This window comes from Coregonus lavaretus (assembly GCF_964263955.1).
Source record: "Coregonus lavaretus genome assembly, chromosome: 13".
Lineage (NCBI taxonomy): Eukaryota > Metazoa > Chordata > Actinopteri > Salmoniformes > Salmonidae > Coregonus > Coregonus lavaretus.
Genome location: NC_140000.1, coordinates 229992 through 251292, shown reverse-complemented (window position 1 = coordinate 251292; position 21301 = coordinate 229992). Strand labels below are relative to the sequence as shown.

The following is a 21301-nucleotide window of genomic DNA, read 5'->3' as shown; positions in this document are numbered from 1 at the left end:
TCTTCTTTTTTTTAAGCCCATAACCATGTGTGTGATGTGTATACTTCTGTTTCAAAGTAGATTTGTTTAAGACTACCAAGAAACACTCTGTGTGACACTGATTTAGCTTACTGGAGTAATTAAAACGGTACCGGGTTACATTCAGATGAGTCCCGTGACACTTGTGGGAGTCGTAGATCAAAACGGAGAACACCATTGTGTTCGGTGGATAGGGCATATTCAGTATGTAGGCCAAACGGATCGACACGAAGCCCATGCAAAAAAGCCTCTAGCTTAAATTGATGGATTTGGATAGGGATGTTTTTATTTTGTTCCTTAGATTGACGCACGGGTGCCCATAGGGTATCTAACTGCACCCTAATATGACATGTCTTGAAATATGCAGACAGATGGATTAAAAGTAAAGTTACATTGTAATACTTCTGACCGCCAACTTTCTAACTCCGCCCATTACTTTTGGAATTTATAGCATTCCCCCCCGCATCTCATTTCACCGTAACGTCAGATCAAGCAGACCAGGCCGGGGTTAGGGGTTTAAGAAGTCAATGACAGAAGTGAAAAAATCTTCCTTAGTTGTTAATTTTATCGAAATCTAAAGGCACGACCGAGATTCGAGCCAATGTCTTAAGTAGTTGAACATGTTATTACTACAACCTCCTGAGACATTTGAATTTTCCTCTTTAAACTAATTTATATCAAAGGAGTGCCTTTGATTTGACGGCATGCACATGCACAGTTCAGCGCTAGACGACCGTTAGACCCGATGACGTGTTTCTGTGCATGACCTTAGCCTACAAGCGTGATCGGGGATTTCTATTGGAGAAGCAGTTTCAGCCTATCTTCATACTGTACTGCCTTTGGTAACATGGTAGAGACTCGGGCTTCAGTTTTTTACTTTTGGTTTCATCCACCAGTTTTAAACCGCTGTTTGTTATTGAACATATATTTCCCAGTGATTTAGATGGTACAATGATTCCCTACACTACTCAGGTGTTGTTTTCTCATAAACAAAGATTTCTACATTGGCTGCTTACCCCGGTTTCCACTAGATAACACAGTCACAAAGTCAACAGAAGCCAGCCTGGTGGGAGAAATCAGTAAGCGAATATCACAGCCAATCACAATACTATGAAACACTATCATTCCACTATTACTGCAGATTATTAATGGATATTTTCTGAAATTACTATGCAAATATTTAAACAAATCCTGTAGCACCTTTAATATAGAGTATGACCATACCTGCTTAATATAAGCATAACTGTGTAGACCAACATTGCAACCACACTGAATAGGACATGCATTATATGCACTTAGAGTAGTCAACAACATTAAAGGACAGAGACAGGGGTTAGACAAATCAATAGTGTATTGGAGGTGCAGGGAGAAAGCTGGCCACATACATACATCAACCTCTGACACATTTACTATATCCTATTTTTGACATGATTTATGACACTAAATGTAAGTAAACACTATGAGGGAGTATTGATTAAAAGGGTAAAGACACTCATTAGAATGAAAATAGCACTCCAGTTTTTAGGCCGCAGCAACCAGGAAGTGGCAGCGTCTTGTCCAAATGACATGCTGTTGTAAATGCATTCATCTGATCACCAGCTACTTAAAGATGTCTTTGAGGAGAAGAACATGATGGTGGATATGGATAATTGGCCCTGGTGCATTTCCATATCCCTTTATACCACACATATGTTTTACTCCTTCTGGCTTATCAACACTCTGTAACCAGCTTTCTGGTATAGCTAAGTGAAAAGGAACATATTGTACCACGAGAAAGTAGGTTTAACACTAAACATGACATGTTTATTTTAGTTTAACACTAAACATGACTTGTTTATTTTAGTTTAACACTAAACATGACTTGTTTATTTAGGTTTAACACTAAACATGACTTGTTTATTTTAGTTTAACACTAAACATGACTTGTTTATTTAGGTTTAACACTAAACATGACATGTTTATTTTAGTTTAACACTAAACATTACTTGTTTATTTTGGTTTAACACTAAACATGACTTGTTTATTTTGGTTTAACACTAAACATGACTAGTTTATTTTAGTTTAACACTAAACATGACTTGTTTATTTTGGTTTAACACTAAACATGACTTGTTTATTTTGGTTTAACACTAAACATGACTTGTTTATTTTGGTTTAACACTAAACATGACTAGTTCATTTTGGTTTAACACTGTAAACATGACTTGTTATATTTTAGTTTAACACTAAACATGACTTGTTTATTTTGGTTTAACACTAAACATGACTAGTTTATTTTAGTTTAACACTAAACATGACTTGTTTATTTTGGTTTAACACTAAACATGACTTGTTTATTTTGGTTTAACACTAAACATGACTTGTTTATTTTGGTTTAACACTAAACATGACTAGTTTATTTTGGTTTAACACTGTAAACATGACTTGTTTATTTTAGTTTAGCATTCACCATACATACTTCCTGGTTGGATATACTGTATGAATGATAAGTTACATTCCTGAAGTAAAATAAGTCTCCTGCACAGCTTGTGAACGATAGTGAAACAGCATGACACTCCAAATTCACTGCACTGTGTATTTCCACAGCAGCATACCCTCAATACCCGCAATTATTTTCACATACTAGCATACCATATAGAATGCATACCAATAGCCTACATTGCCTTCAAGGTAGTGATGAGCTAGTGTGTACACTGGAACTGTCTGCATCTCAAATGACACCCTATTCCCTATAGTGCACTATTTTTGGTGGTGGGCTCCCGTCAAAAGTAGTGCACTATTTGGGACACACACTTGTCTTCACGCTTGAGTGGAAATTGCCTTTGGCCCTTTTCTCTACCACCAAGAAGAAGATAAAGGAAGTAAGAAAACGCTAGGAGAAGTCTACTTCTAGAATAGATAGTCTACTGAAGAGGTAAACTAATAGTAGGTACTGTGCTGCATAGTGAGACAGTCCATTCCCCTAACACCAATTAGTGATTGAGGGAACCAAAACAAAACTTGACAACAAAATAAAAAGATCTAAAACAATCCCTGAGATATTCCCCTAATTACCAGCAGCTAGCTAGAATAATGCCTCTCAGGAAGAGAGGAGACAGAGATCAGCCGTCATTCTCACGCCAGCAGGCAGTACTCCAATAGGAGAAGAGAGAACTAGAGAGCACAGGCAGTCATTAGAGAGAGAGAGAGACTCTGCCTTGTCATCCATACTGGGCACATCTGCTGTGTAAGGGCCTTGAGGACACTAGCTAACACACTAGCTCCTCTGAGGACACTCCCTCCTCTCTCTACCTCCACACTACCTCCTCTGAGGACACTCCCTCCTCTCTCTACCTCCACACTACCTCCTCTGAGGACACTCCCTCCTCTCTCTACCTCCACACTACCTCCTCTGAGGACACTCCCTCCTCTCTCTACCTCCACACTACCTCCTCTGAGGACACTCCCTCCTCTCTCTACCTCCACACTACCTCCTCTGAGGACACTCCCTCCTCTCTCTACCTCCACACTACCTCCTCTGAGGACACTACCTCCTCTCTCTACCTCCACACTACCTCCTCTGAGGACACTACCTCCTCTCTCTACCTCCACACTACTGCCTCTCTCTACCTCCTCTCTCTACCTCCACACTACCTCCTCTCTCTACCTCCACACAACCTCCTCTCTCTACCTCCACACGACCTCCTCTGAGGACACTACCTCCTCTCTCTGCCTCCACACTTCTCCTCTCTCTACCTCCACACTACCCCCTCTCTCTACCTCCACACTACCTCCTCTGAGGAAACTACCTCCTCTCTCTACCTCCACACTACCTCCTCTGAGGACACTACCTCCTCTCTCTACCTCCACACTACCTCCTCTGAGGACACTACCTCCTCTCTCTACCTCCACACTACCTCCTCTGAGGACACTACCTCCTCTCTCTACCTCCACACTACCTCCTCTGAGGACACTCCCTCCTCTCTCTACCTCCACACTACCTTCTCTGAGGACACTACCTCCTCTCTCTACCTCCACACTACCTCCTCTGAGGACACTACCTCCTCTCTCTACCTCCACACTACCTCCTCTGAGGACACTACCTCCTCTCTCTACCTCCACACTACCTCCTCTGAGGACACTACCTCCTCACTACCTTCTCTGAGGACACTCCCTCCTCTCTCTACCTCCACACTACCTCCTCTGAGGACACTCCCTCCTCTCTCTACCTCCACACTACCTCCTCTGAGGACACTACCTCCTCTGAGGACACTACCTCCTCTGAGGACACTACCTCCTCTCTCTACCTCCTGAGGCGTCCAAGGCCCACTAACATCACAGACACAGCTCTGTTGGAGCAAGACTTCATCAAATAAATAGAGGAGAGACAATGCAGATGGGTTGTGTTTGTCAAGGCCCACTAACCACTGCTGGAGCAAGACTTCTCAGAGGCTGGGGCAAGATGAAAGGAGAAACGGAAGAGAGAAGGAAAGAGAGGAACAGCGGAGGAGAGGAAAGAGAGGTGGTGCTCTGGTGGCTCATCAAGTTCTTGGAGGAAGGAAAGAGAGGAACAGCGGAGGAGAGGAAAGAGAGTGATGAGAAAAGGAAATACAATTAAACACAGAGGACGGTAATAAAATGCAAATGCTAATATGATACATACTGTTTTCTTCAGGTTGTCTAATACCTTTAGCACAGTGTGTCATCTTTACAGGAAGTCTATTCTCTTCAGCAAGAACAAATCTCTCCGGTGAGGGACCTGTTGACATGAGCTTTGACTGAATGGAGGCAATTTCTAATAAGTAAATAATGCATTGAATATTTCCCTCATCTGTGGTGTTGCGTCAGAGAGAGAGAGATATGTTACATTGTCATGACTTTGTCACTTCGTCTATGGCTCCAGTCCAGACTAGGGAACAATTATTATATTTGTCTATCTTGCAGCCCCATCTGGTAACCCTGAGCATGTAATGGCTGTCCTCAGGTTGTCACCAGATAAATGAACATCAACACAACATTTCAATTTGTGTCTAGAGTTGTGCGTGACTTGAAATTATTTCTGAAGTTCAATAGTTAGCCTATTTAGGAAGAGTGAAAAGGCTGTCTGTTATTGGCCCTTACATATAAATGTTTTACCTTGCTGATCAAGATGCCCTCAACAACGGATGCATGACCACTTTGTTATTCTTACACAAATCAGGTTAACTGGTTGTATATCTCTGCAGGTTTTATAATGAAACCTTTACATGATCAACAACCTTGACATTTGTGAGACTGAGCACACAAAGTGTTGCCGTGGCGACTAGGTACTAAGGCTCACAGACCTACAGTAGTAAATCTCAACAAACTGACATCTGAGTATAAGTCAGACACAGGAGCAGTAGAATTCAAGATGTCATAACCCTGCTGTGGCTTTAAAGCTACACCAGACAAACCAGCATAAAACCCACTGTGGGTAACGGTACACCGGCTCCGACGCTCGTCGGATGTGGCAGGGCTTGCAAACTATTACAGACTACAAAGGGAATCACAGCCGCGAGCTGCCCAGTGACACGAGCCTACCAGACGAGCTAAATTACTTCTATGCTCGCTTCGAGGCAAGTAAAACTGAAACATGCATGAGAGCATCAGCTGTTCCGGACGACTGTGTGATCACGCTCTCCGTAGCTGATGTACATTCACAGACGGATTACCAGGACGTGTACTCTGAGCATGCGCTGACCAACTGGCAAGTGTCTTCACTAACATTTTCAACCTCTCCCTGACTGAGTCTGTAATACCAACATGTTTCAAGCAGACCACCATAGTCCCTGTGCCCAAGAACACTAAGGTAACCTGCCTAAATGACTACTGACCCATAGCACTCACATCTGTAACCCTAGACCCACTCCAATTTGCGTACCGCCCCAACAGATCCAAAGATGATGCAATCTCAATTGTGCTCCACTCTGCCCTTTCCCACCTGGACAAAAGGAACACCTACGTGAGAATGCTATTCATTGACTACAGCTCAGCGTTCAACACCATAGTGCCCTCAAAGCTCATCACTAAGCTAAGGACCCTGGGACTAAACACCTCCCTCTGCAACTGGATCCTGGACTTCCTGACGGGCCGCCCCCAGGTGGTAAGGGTAGGTAACAACACATCTGCCACACTGATCCTCAACACGGGGGGCCCTCAGGGGAGCGTGCTCAGTCCCCTCCTGTACTCCCTGTTCACCCATGACTGCATGGCCAGGCACGACTCCAACACCATCATTAAGTTTGCCGATGACACAACAGTGGTAGGCTTGATCACCGACAATGACGAGACAGCCTATAGGGAGGAGGTCAAAGACCTGGCCGTGTGGTGCCAGGACAACAACCTCTCCCTCAACGTGATCAAGACAAAGGAGATGATTGTGGACTACAGGAAAAATAAGAGGACCGAGCACGCCCCCATTCTCATCGACGGGGCTGTAGTGGAGCAGGTTGAGAGCTTCAAGTTCCTTGGTGTCCACATCACCAACAAACTAACATGGTCCAAGCACACCAAGACAGTCGTGAAGAGGGCACGACAAAACCTATTCCCCCTAAGGAGACTGAAAAGATTTGGCATGGGTCCTCAGATCCTCAAAAGGTTCTACAGCTGCACCATCGAGAGCATCCTGACTGGTTGCATCCCTGTCTGGTATGGCAACTGCTCGGCCTCCGACCGCAAAGCACTACAGAGGGTAGTGCGTACGGCCCAGTACATCACTGGGGCCAAGCTTCCTGCCATCCAGGACCTCTATACCAGGCGGTGTCAGAGGAAGGTCCTAAAAATTGTCAAAGCCTCCAGCCACCCTAGTCATAGACTATTCTCTCTGCTACCGCACGGCAAGCGGTGCTACCACACGGCAAGCGGTACCGGAGCGCCAAGTCTAGGTCCAAAAGGCTTCTAAACAGCTTCTACCCCCAAGCCATAAGACTCCTGAACATCTAATCAAATAGCTACCCGGACTATTTACATTGCCCCCCCCGCTGCTGCTACTCTCTGTTTATTATCTATGCATAGTCACTTTAAAAACTCTACCTACATGTACATATTACCTCAATTACCTCGACTAACCGGTGCCCCTGCACATTGATTCGGTACCGGTACCCCCTGTATATAGCCTCGCTATTGTTATTTTTACTGCTGCTCTTTAATTATTTGTTACTTTTACTTCGTATTATTTTATATTGTATTTTTTTGTCATTTCTTGGGGGTATTCTTTCTTAAAACGGCATTGTAAGTAAGCATTTCACTGTAAGGTCTACACCTGTTGTATTGATTTGATTTGATTTACAATAGGCCTACAGTGGGTTACTAGGCTTACTACTGCAGCTCCTTGAAAGGACTGGTGGCAGAGTGCCTGTGTTCATTAGGAACCTCGAGGCCTGTTAGAGCCGCAGGATAGATAGATAGGCAGGGTGTGTGTAGATAGGCAAAGCTAGGTCGTAAAGAAGAGCCGCTTCCCTATCCCCCACAAGGCACCATGGTGATTAGAAGACAGCGTCCTCCTATGAGTGCCTCCACCATGTGCTGTGTTCCCAACCTCCCTCCCTCCCTCCCTGCCTGTCTCCCTGCCTCTCTGTCCAACCGCCTCTCTGCCTCCCTCCCTCCCTGTCTTCCTCTCTGTCTAACTGCCTGTCTGTCTGCCTAACCGCCTGTCTGTCTGCCTAACCGCCTGTCTGTCTGCCTGCGTCCCTCCCTGCACGTGTAACACAAGCCCCAGAGACCCAGAGGACTATAGCCTATACCGTGAAGGTGACACTGTCACAGTCAACTGACTCCCCTAGGGGATCAAGACTGCAGGAAACTGACTCCCCTAGGGGATCAAGACTACAGGAAACTGACTCCCCTAGGGGATCAAGACTGCAGGAAACTGACTCCCCTAGGGGATCAAGACTGCAGGAAACTGACTCCCCTAGGGGATCAAGACTGCAGGAAACTGACTCCCCTAGGGGATCAAGACTGCAGGAAACTGACTCCCCTAGGGGATCAAGACTGCAGGAAACTGACTCCCCTAGGGGATCAAGACTGCAGGAAACTGACTCCCCTAGGGGATCAAGACTGCAGGAAACTGACTCCCCTAGGGGATCAAGACTGCAGGAAACTGACTCCACTAATGGATCAAGACTGCAGGAAACTGACTCCCCTAGGGGATCAAGACTACAGGAAACTGACTCCACTAGGGGATCAAGACTGCAGGAAACTGACTGCCGTTGAGGATCAAGACTGCAGGAAACTGACTCCCCTTGGGGATCAAGACTGCAGGAAACTGACACCACTAGGGGATCAAGACTGCAGGAAACTGACTCCCCTTGGGGATCAAGACTGCAGGAAACTGACTGCCGTTGAGGATCAAGACTGCAGGAAACTGACTCCCCTAGGGGATCAAAACTGCAGGAAACTGACTCCCCTTGGGGATCAAGACTGCAGGAAACTGACTCCCCTTGGGGATCAAGACTGCAGGAAACTGACTCCCCTTGGGGATCAAGACTGCACGAAACTGACTCCCCTTGGGGATCAAGACTGCAGGAAACTGACTCCCCTTGGGGATCAAGACTGCAGGAAACTGACTCCTGTTGAGGATCAAGACTGCAGGAAACTGACTCCCCTTGGGGATCATTAGAGCCCCCCCTAATGGCTGCCCTGCCCTTGATTCCCTACATAGGGCTCTTGTCAAAAGTAGCTCAAAATACAGGGAATAGGGTGCCAATTGGTACGCAGCCTTGAACTCTATTTTCAGAGCATGAACTCCCCCAGCACCATGGCAACAGATGGTAATTAAACCAAACGGAGGCTGAAAGATTGAAGAGCCTCTTCCTTCTTTATCCCCTCTAGTCTTCATCTGTGTTCCTCTGGTCATAGGCCTGTAGCTGCAACCCAAATGGCACCCTATGGGCCCTGGTCAAAAGTAGTGCACTATATAGGGAACAGGGTGCCATTTGGGATACAGTTTACCTCTACGGAGGCACCCCAATGGTGCAACAAGCTCCCCCACGACACCAGGACAGCGGAGTCACTGACCACCTTCTGGAGACACTTGAAACCCTACATCTTTAAGGAATACCTGGAACAGTATAAAGTAATCCTTCTACAACCCCCCCCTCCCCCCCCCCCCTCCCCCCCCCCCCCCCCCCCCCCCCCCCCCCATAAAAAAAAAAATAGTGCTTGTCCCACTTGCTATCATAAGTTGAATGCACCAATTTGTAAGTCGCTCTGGATAAGAGCGTCTGCTAAATGATGTAAATGTAAATGTAAAAATATCTGCCAGTTGCTGTAGGTTAATCCAGTAGGTCATAGCCCAAATAACTACCACCTCTTTTTCCCATGTAACCTCTTGTTCACCTCCCATTCAAGGCCAAAAACAGAACCTTGAATCTTGACAATAGACAGTGTTTAACATTACTCCTGTTGCTCCTGTGGAATTAAGTGCTGTTCCTGAGAATCATCCGAGAGGTACTTCGATACCATAGCCTGAGCTTATCTGATGTTTGAGCTCTAGATGGAGCAGTGTACGCCGTAGATCTGCATTCGATATGGCATTTAACATCAGCCCAATAATTACATTGTGAACGATTATTGAGCATCCCAAGGCAGATTGAAATGCTTTATGTGTCAGGTCACCAAATGATTATGCTACTTAGGGAAGCGACTTTTAGAGCAATTAGGCTTAAAGTTTTAGATCTCTTAATTGGGTCTTGATTCAGACATTGTCAATTAATTGATTCTCAATGTTTTTTTAAAATCCCCAATTGGTAGTTACAGTCTTGTCCCATCGCTGCAACTCCCTACGGACTCAGGAGAGGCGAAGGTCGAGAGCCATTCGTCCTCCGAAACACGACCCTGCCAAGCCGCACTGCTTCTTGACACACTGCTCGCTTAACCCGGAAGCCAGCCGCACCAATGTGTTGGAGGAAACACTGTCCAGCTGGCGACCAGCCCACCACAAGAAGTTACTAGAGCGCGATGGGACAAGGAAATCCCAGCCGGCCAAACCCTCCCCTAACCCGGACAACGCTGGGCCAATTGTGCGCCGCCTCATGGGTCTCCCGGTCACGGCTGGCTGTGACACAGCCTGGGATCGAACCCGGGGCTGTAGTGATGCCTCAAGCACTGCGATGCAGTGCCTTAGATCGCTGCGCCACTCAGGAGGCTGATTCTCAATGTTATAGAGATTCAATAATGATCCTTTGTAGAGCCCGACCGATATGCTTTTTGGGGTCCGATTCCGATTTTTGGGGGGACATCTGCCGATATACTGTTTTACAGCGTGAAAATGAAAACGTGTCAATTTTCCACACTGAGTTCTCAGAAATTACCATCCAAAAGAGCAATTGTCTAAGAAATATGCTTCAAAAATGTTGACTTCTTATATTGTGACAATAATGACATCATGAGAATGACCAATACTAGCTGAGGTAATATGTGATTTAACCCTGTTCTATATGGCTTTGAACAGATGTAATGTATAACACTGAGAGCCTCTTGACACCCCAAATAAGAGGCATCATCAATTCTATTGCACTTTAGTAGGGAAATGTATAAAATAGTAGCTGTTGTCTAAATTACCCATAATAACATCAACCGACAAACAATAAAATAAATGAATGTCTAAATGAACGTCTAGAAACCCATTCAGTCTGTCTCAATCCACCAAATGCAGAGAGCAGAGGGGGCAGTATAATCTCTGCTAGTGGTGAGTGCTACACACGTTCCTTCCTGTTCCTGCACTATCATGTAGCGGAGACAATACATGTTGTCCTTTCACCAGTACTATAAATAATAGTTATCACATTCAGTACTGCTCTACTGTTTCAGAGAGCACAGATATAGACATCAACTACTTATGCAGTGAACAGTGAGGACGACCTCAGATCAAAAGGATGCAAAGACCCTGGGCTAGGACCCTGGGCTAGGACCCTGGGCTAGGACCCTGGGCTAGGACCCTGGGCTAGGACCCTGGGCTAGGACCCTGGGCTAGGACCCTGGGCTAGGACCCTGGGCTAGGACCCTGGGCTAGGACCCTGGGCTAGGACCCTGGGCTAGGACCCTGGGCTAGGACCCTGGGCTAGGACCCTGGGCTAGGACCCTGGGCTAGGACCCTGGGCTAGGACCCTGGGCTAGGACCCTGGGCTAGGACCCTGGGCTAGGACCCTGGGCTAGGACCCTGGGCTAGGACCCTGGGCTAGGACCCTGGGCTAGGACCCTGGGCTAGGACCCTGGGCTAGGACCCTGGGCTAGGACCCTGGGCTAGGACCCTGGGCTAGGACCCTAGGCTAGGACCCTGGGCTAGGACCCTGGGCTAGGACCCTGGGCTAGGACCCTGGGCTAGGACCCTGGGCGAGGACTGGAGGAGAGGAAACATTAAATACCTACAGTACTGTATGTAATGGAGGTGACTCAGTGAAGCGTAACATTGACTTAGACCTGAAGGCTTCAGTTATCTCCCCGAGGTAATGCTTAAGGTTTTGCCGGTGTTTAGCTCAGCAAAGTCTTACTGCGCTCAGGTTACCCGGGTTCAAACCAAAGTCTTTCTGTGCTTAGGTGACCCAGGTTCGAACCCAGTCAGTCACACACAGCCATATACACAGAGGAGAGTGATGGCAATATGGATAGGAGAACATCCTATGTCTAAAGGAATATAAATGTTTACCATAACACCAAACCCAGGTGGACAAATGTCTCTCAGTAGGTTATTCTAGATACAGCACTTCAGTGCACAATGCCCATTATAAAGTATTAAGGCCAGGGTAATACTCCTCTGCCCTATGAGACCCAGGAGACATCTGCTCCCTATCGATAACAGAGAGAGCAGGAGAAGTGTACTTCAACAGCCTCAACACCACTGAATCATTACAAACATCATCTTCAACCATAATGCTCTCTAGCACATTCTCTCTCTATCCTCCCCCTCTCTCCCCTCTCTATTCCTCTCCCTGTGTCTCTCTCCATCTCTCCCCCCCTCTCTCTCTATTCCTCTCACTGTGTCTCTCTCTATCTCTCCCCCCCCCTCTCTCTATTCCTCTCACTGTGTCTCTCTCCATCTCTCCCCCCTCTCTCTCTATTCCTCTCACTGTGTCTCTCTCTATCTCTCCCCCCCTCTCTCTCTATTCGTCTCTCTGTGTCTCTCTCTCCATCTCTCCCCCTCTCTCTGTCTCTCTCATCTCTCCCCCCCTCTCTCTATTCCTCTCACTGTGTCTCTCTCCATCTCTCCCCCCTCTCTCTCTCTATTCCTCTCTATGTGTCGCTCTAACACCCCTACTCTATCTCTTTCTCTCTCTCACACACACACAAACACACATTACTATACTGCTTACAACAAGGGCATAAGCATTCTATCCTCACCTACTTTTACAGATACAGAAATCTCACAATTTGAAGGCAGATGTTATTGATATCAATAGAGAAATAACATATTGTTTTACCCTTATGAGAGTAAGTGTTTTGTAATGGGCCTACAGTACAATGTAATAGGTCTAGAAACGTTTATTTGACACCTACACATTTAAAACAAAACGTATTTTGTATTTATTTGGCATTCTTTGGTTTCTGGAGCAGCCTAGTATAGGGTGGGACTAACCGTAAAGGACCAGAGTGGCCCTATGATGAACCTTCCATGCAACTGGGGAACGTGACACACATTTTCCAGTAGTCTACTATTCTTATTCGTACCTTGAGCTATTGCTATCGACTCAAACCGGTGCAGTTCTCTAAGCAGTGTTGTGCGTTCCGTGGGGTGAAGACTATAAATAAAATCCTTGGCTCCTTGCAGCGAATTCAAGGGCTCCATCGGGTCCTTGTGAGGGTGTGTGCCCAAGTTGCAGCACTGCATCGGTACAGGCTGGCGGAGCTGGGCTAGGTTTGACCCGCGGACTCTTCCCAACATGTTCCCCGACCTCAGAGTGAGGGCGGGCCGCAGGACTCTCTGCAAACTGGGCAGCATGGTGGAGGTAAAAGGGAAGTGGAGGCGTCGACAACCTAGAATAGAAATACAATTTGAACGTTTACTGAAGCGTAAAGCAAGATACAGCAGGCTAGGCTACTTAGGATACAACATCCTCGACTGTATCACCTATGAATGCAATGAATTATTTGGACAGCTGTAGGCTACTGTAGAATGGCTAAACCTATTCATAGGCAATAAATAACAAAGTAGACCCAGGCAAATTCGATTCCTACACTGATAACGCCATTCTCAGATCGGGCTGTCAAAGTGCAACTTATGACAACACCGACCTCTCGATTAGCTGATGCTCTGCCGCCCTGTCCAGTCAAAAATCAGATCTCCTTCTGGTGTAAAACGCAGCTCCGAAGCATTTGTCCTTCGATTACAATTTCATAGATCCTGAAAACAATTCGCCGACACAAAACACAGCATTCGTGGCAAAATCTGAGTCAAAAATAAACATTCCTCATCATCTTCATATCCACAACATCGCCTAGGCTACTTCCCAGTCTGCGGTCGGATGAGCTGCCTCTCTCTCTTCTAGTCTACGGCCTGAAAAATATTTTCCAATGGAATAGCTTCACTGTACGTAGCTCTGACGGTATTTGCCTTACGTTGTTGTATACCTCATACAGTGAGTGCGAAGTAGACCAATAGCTTACTGTAGGCCTATTTGCGGCAGGTATTCATAGACATCCTTATGACATCTGTATAGGACATTTGAGCATCCACCCCCATAGTACATGTATGACAACATGGGAAATGTATTTTTCGTTCCATATGTAATGCCATTACAGCACATTTTACGTGCTATTCTTAATGACTACATTTCCCAGATGAGCACTAGGCCTATAGAAATACTAAATTTCTTCTGCCGCATTATGGGAAACGTATTTTAGTCCATCCAGTGGCCTCTACGCAATCTATAGTCTCAAAAGAACTGGGAACTCAGAAATCTCCATCTTCAGTGCGTTCAAGACAACTGGGAACTCGAAAAAAACGAGCTCTGACTGGGTAAAATTCCAAGTCGGAAACTCGGCCATCTTTCTAGAGCTCTCCATATCTTCATCCAATCTCTATAGGCCGGCCACAGTCACAACTGAATATGCTCGTATGTCCCTAATAACAATCCCCCTAAATACAGAGCCAGCCCTAAAAAGGAAACATCCTTTTCTTGGCCTTGGTTTGGAATTTTTCCAGTTGAATCAATTTCTTCTATTTCCTATTGAAAAGAGCAAGTAGAACCACTAAATCAGAACTACGACATCAGACAGTAGACTACTACTACTGTGGCAGTCAGTCACTACTACTGTGGCAGTCAGTCACTACTACTGTGGCAGTCAGTCACTACTACTGTGGCAGTCAGTCACTACTACTGTGGCAGTCAGTCACTAGTACAGTGGCAGTCAGTCACTACTACAGTGGCAGTCAGTCACTACTACAGTGGCAGTCAGTCACTAGTAGAGTGGCAGTCATTGTGCTTACAGGAGAAATTCTGTGAGACTGATGCCGTCACTAACTTGATGCAGAGCCTAGAAGAGCCTGCTATGTGTGTATTCCTATATTTCCCCTATATTCTGATGACAAAAGGCTGTTGTCAGACACACATGTCCACCCTGTAAATAGTATCCTTCATTCAATGTATCTAGCTTATTGTTTCATGATTTCGTTGAGGAATGCTGCTACTATTGCAGTCCTACTTGTGTTGTCGACCATGAATGAAAACCTTGACAATAGTGACCCCTAGTGGATATTAAGAGCAATGTCACTAGACAAGGGCCTGTTGAGGGAAGGAAAGACAGCACAGGAGGTTGGTGGCACCTTAATTGGGGAGGATGGGCCCGTGGTAATGGCTGGAAGCAGAATATGTGGAATGGTATCAAACACATCAAACACAGGGTTTCCAGGTTTTTGATGCCATTCCATTCGCTCCGTTCCAGCTATTATTATGAGCCATCCTGCCCTCAGCAGCCTGCACTGAAAGACAGATATACACTGAGTGTACAAAAACTTAGGAACACCTGCTCCTTCCATGACAGACTGACCAGGTGAAACCAGGTGAAAGCTATGATCCCTTATTGATGTCACTTGTTAAATCCACTTCAATCAGTCTAGATGAAGGGGAGGAGACAGGTTAAAGAAGGATTTTTAAGCCTTGAGACAATTGAGACATGGATTGTGTGTGTGCCATTCAGAGGATGAATGGGCAAGACAAAAGATTAAAGGCCTTTGAACAGGGAAAGGTAGTAAGTGTCAGGCGCACCAGTTTGTGTCAAGAACTGCAACGCTGCTGGGTTTTTCACGCTCAACAGTTTCCCGTGTGTATCAAGAACGGTCCACCACCCAAAGAACATCTCGTAAACTTGACACAACTGTGGGAAGCATTGGAGTCAACATGGGCCAGCATCCCTGTGGAATGCTTTCGACACCTTGTAGAGTCCATGCCCCGACGAATTGAGGCTGTTCTGAGGGCAAATGGGGGTGCTACTCAACATTAGGAAGGAGTTCCTAATGTTTTGTACACTCATTGTAAGTGAATCACACAGTCAGTCACACAGATTCAAATAGTATTTGTCATTTAATATGTGCTGAAGCAGTCATTAATTACGGTACACAGAATGAAGAAACGTTCCAGAAACATCTCATCATAGCCACTAGAACTGCTGAATATAACAGGGAAAACATAGAGGTCAACTCTCAGTACTAACTAACTACTAAAAGGGTTTGGGTCAATTCCATTTCAATTCCGGTCAATTCAGGAAGTAAACTGAAATTCCAAGACCAATTCTCTTCCATTTCAATTTGGAATTGGGTTTACTTTCTGAAATGACTGGAATCGAAATGGAATTGACCCCAAACCTGCTACTAAATCAATAGAAAACAAGGTTTTAGTAATAATGTGACCATCTGCTTTTTACCATATCGCAAAACACAAAAATCTTCTTAAACTATTAGAATAATCATCATTTTACACATAATTTGGCAACTTTAAAAAATATCTAGATATGCTTTGAATTTAAATATCTAGAAAGACACAATATGGCTGTCCATTGAAATAGAGTACAGCACCATTACAACTAAAGGTTTATACACAACGTACAATATCCCCAAAATGATGTGGTGACAGAATGACCAGGATAATGTTTACGTCCCAAAATGCATACTATTCTATGTAGTGCACTACTTTTGACCAGGGCTCTTGTGCACTATATAGGGAATAGGGTGTCATTTGGGATGCAGGCCCAGAATGATAGCATCGTATGCAGAAAGCATCCGCTAGATGGGAAGGAAGAATAGTTCACCATTTTAGAAGCTAGTGGGACATTGGCTGCATCCCAAATGGCACCGTATTCCTAATATAATGTCGTACTTTTGGCCAGGGCCCATAGTAGTGCACTATATTGAATAGGGCGCCATTTGGGACACTACCATTGAAGACAGGCTTCAGATGAGGGAGAGACGGGTAGAAACCAAACACAAGCAAAACAATGACAGTCAACAGACACCAACTGGAAATTCTGGTTCAATAGATTTTCTGCGAACATAGGAACAATGTTCCATCTTGTATCAGCATAAGGGAAATTCAATATGCTATGGAAATCAGGAAATTCTTTCTAAAGAACTAAAGGTTTAAATTAACATTCATTTGAATGCAGCAAAACCTGATTTAAATATATTTATTTCCCATTTGTATCACATACATGATGACCCCTTTCTCCTCAAAAAGCTAAGACCGGTCAGCTGGTCAGGGTCAACTCCTTTACTTCCTGTATTGACAGAATTGAAATGACATTGACCCCAACCCTGCTGTTCAGCTTGTTCCCATGAGGTTCAAGACAACATAAACACCAGTCCCCCAGCCTCTTTACAGAATGTTGGCTGTGTCCCAGTAATCTGTGTCCCAGTAATCTGTAGCGGCCATTACACTACAACTCAACTGGCCTGCTAGCTTGGCATTTTCTGATCTATACGGTAAACATGAATAGTTTGTCTGTGCTCTGGAGATATTCAATTGCATATGGGGCAATTGCTATTCTATAGAGCTTCATCTATAGATGTAGATATAGAGAAGAGAAGTACTGAAGGTGAGGGCAGTATAGTAGTGGAACAGAGAAACTACTAACAGTCCTCTGGAACATCACAGCACATAAATCACAACTGCACTCATAATGAACCTAATATACAGGTACAAAACATTATCAAAACACACGCATGCAGTGACAGAACCAGATCTGTTCCGAGTACAGTGACAGAACCAGATCTGTTCCAAGTACAGCGACAGAACCAAATCTGTTCTGAGTACAGCGACAGAACCAGATCTGTTCTGAGTACACAAATAGAGAAATAAAGAGCTGAAGAGAGAATAAATTCATAAACGTGTTGCTGGTCTGTTCTGTCTGATCAAGACAGTATTTACACTTTGTTACACATTGATTTCTCTAGTGCACTATATAGGGAACAGGATACCATTTGGGACGCAGCCTAGGCCTCCATCTGCTGCTACAGCTCAAAGCTTCAACTGAAATCTAATTCAAGCAGGGATTTAAAAGTTATCGAATTACAATTAATTATCACAAGGAGTATACTGGATCGATACTTGATATGAAATGCTTTAGTTTGAGCCTATTGTGATAGCTATGCCACTTCGCCAGTGGAATAAACAGTGTCATTTTACAGAGGTGAGGCTTCATCACGCGTCTCTGATAAGTATTGTAAAGGACGGAAAACAGAAATATCCATTAAAAAATAATCACAAACCTAATAATAAAATAATAATAACATGGTATAATCAAATGCAACCTTTATTTATCTTCTAATCAAAACATCTCAACCTTGTACACCATTCACCCGCCCCATAATAAGTCAACCTTCCCTTTCTCATATGTTGTATTATTGTCTGTATTGGTGATAATGACAGTTTTATTAGCTCCATCATGGCACACATTTGAATTGTGGAAATGTACAGTATAATGTAAAAGTAAGTTGTTACCAAGAGATTATTGCTTAACTGGCAAACACATGCTATTAAAAACAGTTTAAATACTGAGCATAACATAAACCCTATTACAAGAGCTATTGTGTATTGTAGATCTGAAAATATGAAAATGAAACATGAAATTGGTTCACATACCAAGTGTTCCTGATAGTTCTCACACTAAGATGCAACAATCTTCACAATAAATCTAAAACAGTCCATTCAATAGCTTCAAATAATTTGGCACCTTGGAACCTGAGGTGGGGAGGAATGGGGGTGGGAGGACTAGAGTCAACATAACTGAGGAGGGGAGGAATGGGGGTGGGAGGACTAGAGTCAACATAACTGAGGTGGAGAGGAATGGGGGTGGGAGGACTAGAGTCAACATAACTGAGGAGGGGAGGAAGGGGGTGGGAGGACTAGAGTCAACAGAACTGAGGAGGGAGGAATGGGGGTGGGAGGACTAGAGTCAACAGAACTGAGGTGGGGAGGAATGGGGGTGGGAGGACTATAGTCAACAGAACTGAGGTGGGGAGGAATGGGGGTGTGAGGACTAGAGTCAACAGAACTGAGGAGGGGAGGAATGGGGTGGGAGGACTAGAATCAATAGAACTGAGGGGGGAGGAATGGGGGTGGGAGGACTAGAGTCAACAGAACTGAGGGGGGAGGAATGGAGGTGGGAGGACTAGAGTCAACAGAACTGAGGTGGAGAGGAATGGGGGTGGGAGGACTAGAGTCAACAGAACTAAGGGGGGAGGAATGGGGGTGGGAGGACTAGAGTCAACAGAACTAAGGGGGGAGGAATGGGGGTGGGAGGACTAGAGAACAGAACAGGGCCCAGGAAGCAAAAAAGAGAAAATAACATGCATAATTATTTACATATTCAGAACTAAAAGATAACATAATTGTCAGTTTTTCATCTTGAAAATAAAAATTCTGTGCTGCTTCACTGTCTGTCCAAGGAGACCACCTTCTGCACCGTCTGAGATGACGTTCAGAGCTCTGTCTGTCACCACACACAGCATCACTTGGAATGGACATGAGTTGAGTTCTGTTCTGTCCTGTCTGTCTGTCTGTCTGTGAGGCAGGTGGACGGTAAGTACTATACAGGAGACCCCCCTTAGCGCAGTGGACATGAGTTCTGTCCTGTCTGTCCTCTCAATGGGCAGGTGGTAGGCTAGCTAGATACAGCTAGGCAGGCTACCCTCCTCTGATGCTGCATGGTGCCACTGTGGCTCTCCTCTTATGCGATGCGCGGTGCTGAGCGATCGTTGGTATTGGTCCTCTTCAGCTTGACCCCTCTCTGGATAGCCAGCAGCATGTTTCCCCCCTGACCATCCATAACCTCCCCATCCTCCAGGGACCCCCCTTCGCCCTGACACTGGAACCCAGGCTGGTGAGGGGCCAGGGGAGGGTTGGTGGTTGCTTGACCACTCCAGGACGCCAGGGGAAGTACACCCAGCTCCCCTTCTTCTCCCTGGGCTGGAGACTCAGGGCTCTGGGCCTCCTCTGGTTCCTCCGCCCCTACTCCTGGTCCTCCAGGAAGCCCCAGCCCCCCAGGTAATCCTCCTCCCACTAGGCCAGGCACGGTGGGGATCTTGACTGGGATGACGGGGGTCCGGATGGGGATGGGGCCGGTGATCCCGCGGCGGGCAGAGGGCTTAGTGGAGGGCGTGCGGCGGATGGTGGCGACCCCAGGGGTCATGATGACGGGGCCAGCCGTGGAAGGTAGGCCGGCGGTCGACGCTGGTCTCTTGGACTGGAACATCCTACGGTAGGACTGGCTGATGTCACTATTACGGGGGATGGTGGAGGACTTGTCAAACTCCTGCTGGTCAACCTCCTGGTCCCCTCCCATGGAGAAATAGTCGTAGTCTGACACTGGAATAAACACAGAGGGGGAGAGAGAAAGAGAGAAGAAAAAAAAAAGAGAGAGAGAGAGAGACAGACAGAGAGAAAAATTTTACTCTTCCTGGATTTATTATGGATCCCCATTAGTTCCTGCCAAGACAGCAGCTACTCTTCCTGGGGTTTATTATGGATCCCCGTTAGTTCCTGCCAAGACAGCAGCTACTCTTCCTGGGCTTTATTAGGGATCCCCATTAGTTCCTGCCAAGACAGCAGCTACTCTTCCTGGGGTTTATTAAGGATCCCCATTAGTTCCTGCCAAGACAGCAGCTACTCTTCCTGGGGTTTATTAAGGATCCCCATTAGTTCCTGCCAAGACAGCAGCTACTCTTCCTGGGGTTTATTAGGGATCCCCATTAGTTCCTGCCAAGACAGCAGCTACTCTTCCTGGGGTTTATTAAGGATCCCCATTAGTTCCTGCCAAGGCAGCAGCTACTCTTCCTGGGGTTTATTATGGATCCCCATTAGTTCCTGCCAAGACAGCAGCTACTCTTCCTGGGGTCCAAACAAATTAAGGCAATTATTTTATTTTTGTATGGGATAATGGGATAAAGGGATAATCAACAAGGGGCTATGCGTTCTATGGAAGATGCGTCACGATAAAATGTCATTTTATGGATGTGATATTTAGCAAGAATTATAATGAAATGTATCACATACTTTTCGTTAATGGAGAATCTTGGAGTATCAAAAACAAAACAAAAACATCACAAGCTTGCAGATTCTATAGCTACTACCACGTTCGAGGGAGGATGGTTACTAACTTCCTGTTGATGACATTGGGCTTTCCGGCTTCTTCTGTGAAGGTTTAAGAGGTGCTGCCACCTACTGTAAGTAGTGTGCATTTCTCTTTTGGCAAAGGAGAGTAGAAACCATAGACTGTAGCAGCCTATGTGTATCTAATGCAGATAACATTACATTTACATTTACATTTTAGTCATTTAGCAGACGCTCTTATCCAGAGCGACTTACAGTTAGTGAATACATTACTTAGCAAAGGAGGGTAAAAAGGGGGTAGTTCTCTTTTGGCAAGGTTGTAGGAGAGTAGAAACCATAGACTGTAGCAGCCTATGTATAGCTAATGCAGATAACATTACTTGGCAAAGGAGGGTAAAAAGGGGGTAGTTCGAGTTTGTCGCTGTAAATGATCTCCATTAGTTCCTGCCAAGACAGCAGCTACTCTTCCTGGGGTTTATTATGGATCCCCATTAGTTCCTGCCAAGGCAGCAGCTACTCTTCCTGGGGTTTATTATGGATCCCCATTAGTTCCTGCCAAGACAGCAGCTACTCTTCCTGGGGTTTATTATGGATCCCCATTAGTTCCTGCCAAGACAGCAGCTACTCTTCCTGGGGTTTATTAGGGATCCCCATTAGTTCCTGCCAAGACAGCAGCTACTCCCATCCGGAGTGGAGCCGCTGACCGGAGCTGGACTGGGCACCGGTGGAGTGGACTGCTCTGGCTC

General features: G+C 45.6%; 2 protein-coding genes across 6 annotated transcripts in view; both read right to left on the bottom strand.

Moving 5' to 3' along the window:
- The window catches only part of LOC311140401 (transmembrane protein 65-like), a 55004-nt gene extending 41313 nt beyond the window's left edge, over positions 1-13691 (bottom strand). The window contains exons 1-2 of the mRNA XM_084175439.1: positions 13246-13691; positions 12682-12987 (exon numbers count right to left, since the gene is read on the bottom strand). Coding sequence (XP_084031565.1) covers positions 12682-12952 — 271 coding nt within the window. The 5' untranslated portion in view covers positions 12953-12987; positions 13246-13691. The remainder of the gene's footprint in view (positions 1-12681; positions 12988-13245) is intronic.
- Positions 13692-17739: 4048 nt separating this feature from the next.
- LOC311140397 (protein MTSS 1-like) overlaps positions 17740-21301 on the bottom strand; it is an 88895-nt gene continuing 85333 nt past the window's right edge. For 4 of the 5 annotated variants that reach the window (XM_084175433.1, XM_084175435.1, XM_084175434.1 and 1 more), the window contains one exon: positions 17740-19811. In XM_084175433.1, the coding sequence (XP_084031559.1) occupies positions 19174-19811 (638 nt within the window). In that variant the 3' untranslated portion in view covers positions 17740-19173. The remainder of the gene's footprint in view (positions 19812-21301) is intronic. The other variant, XR_014614142.1, reaches the window with a different exon arrangement.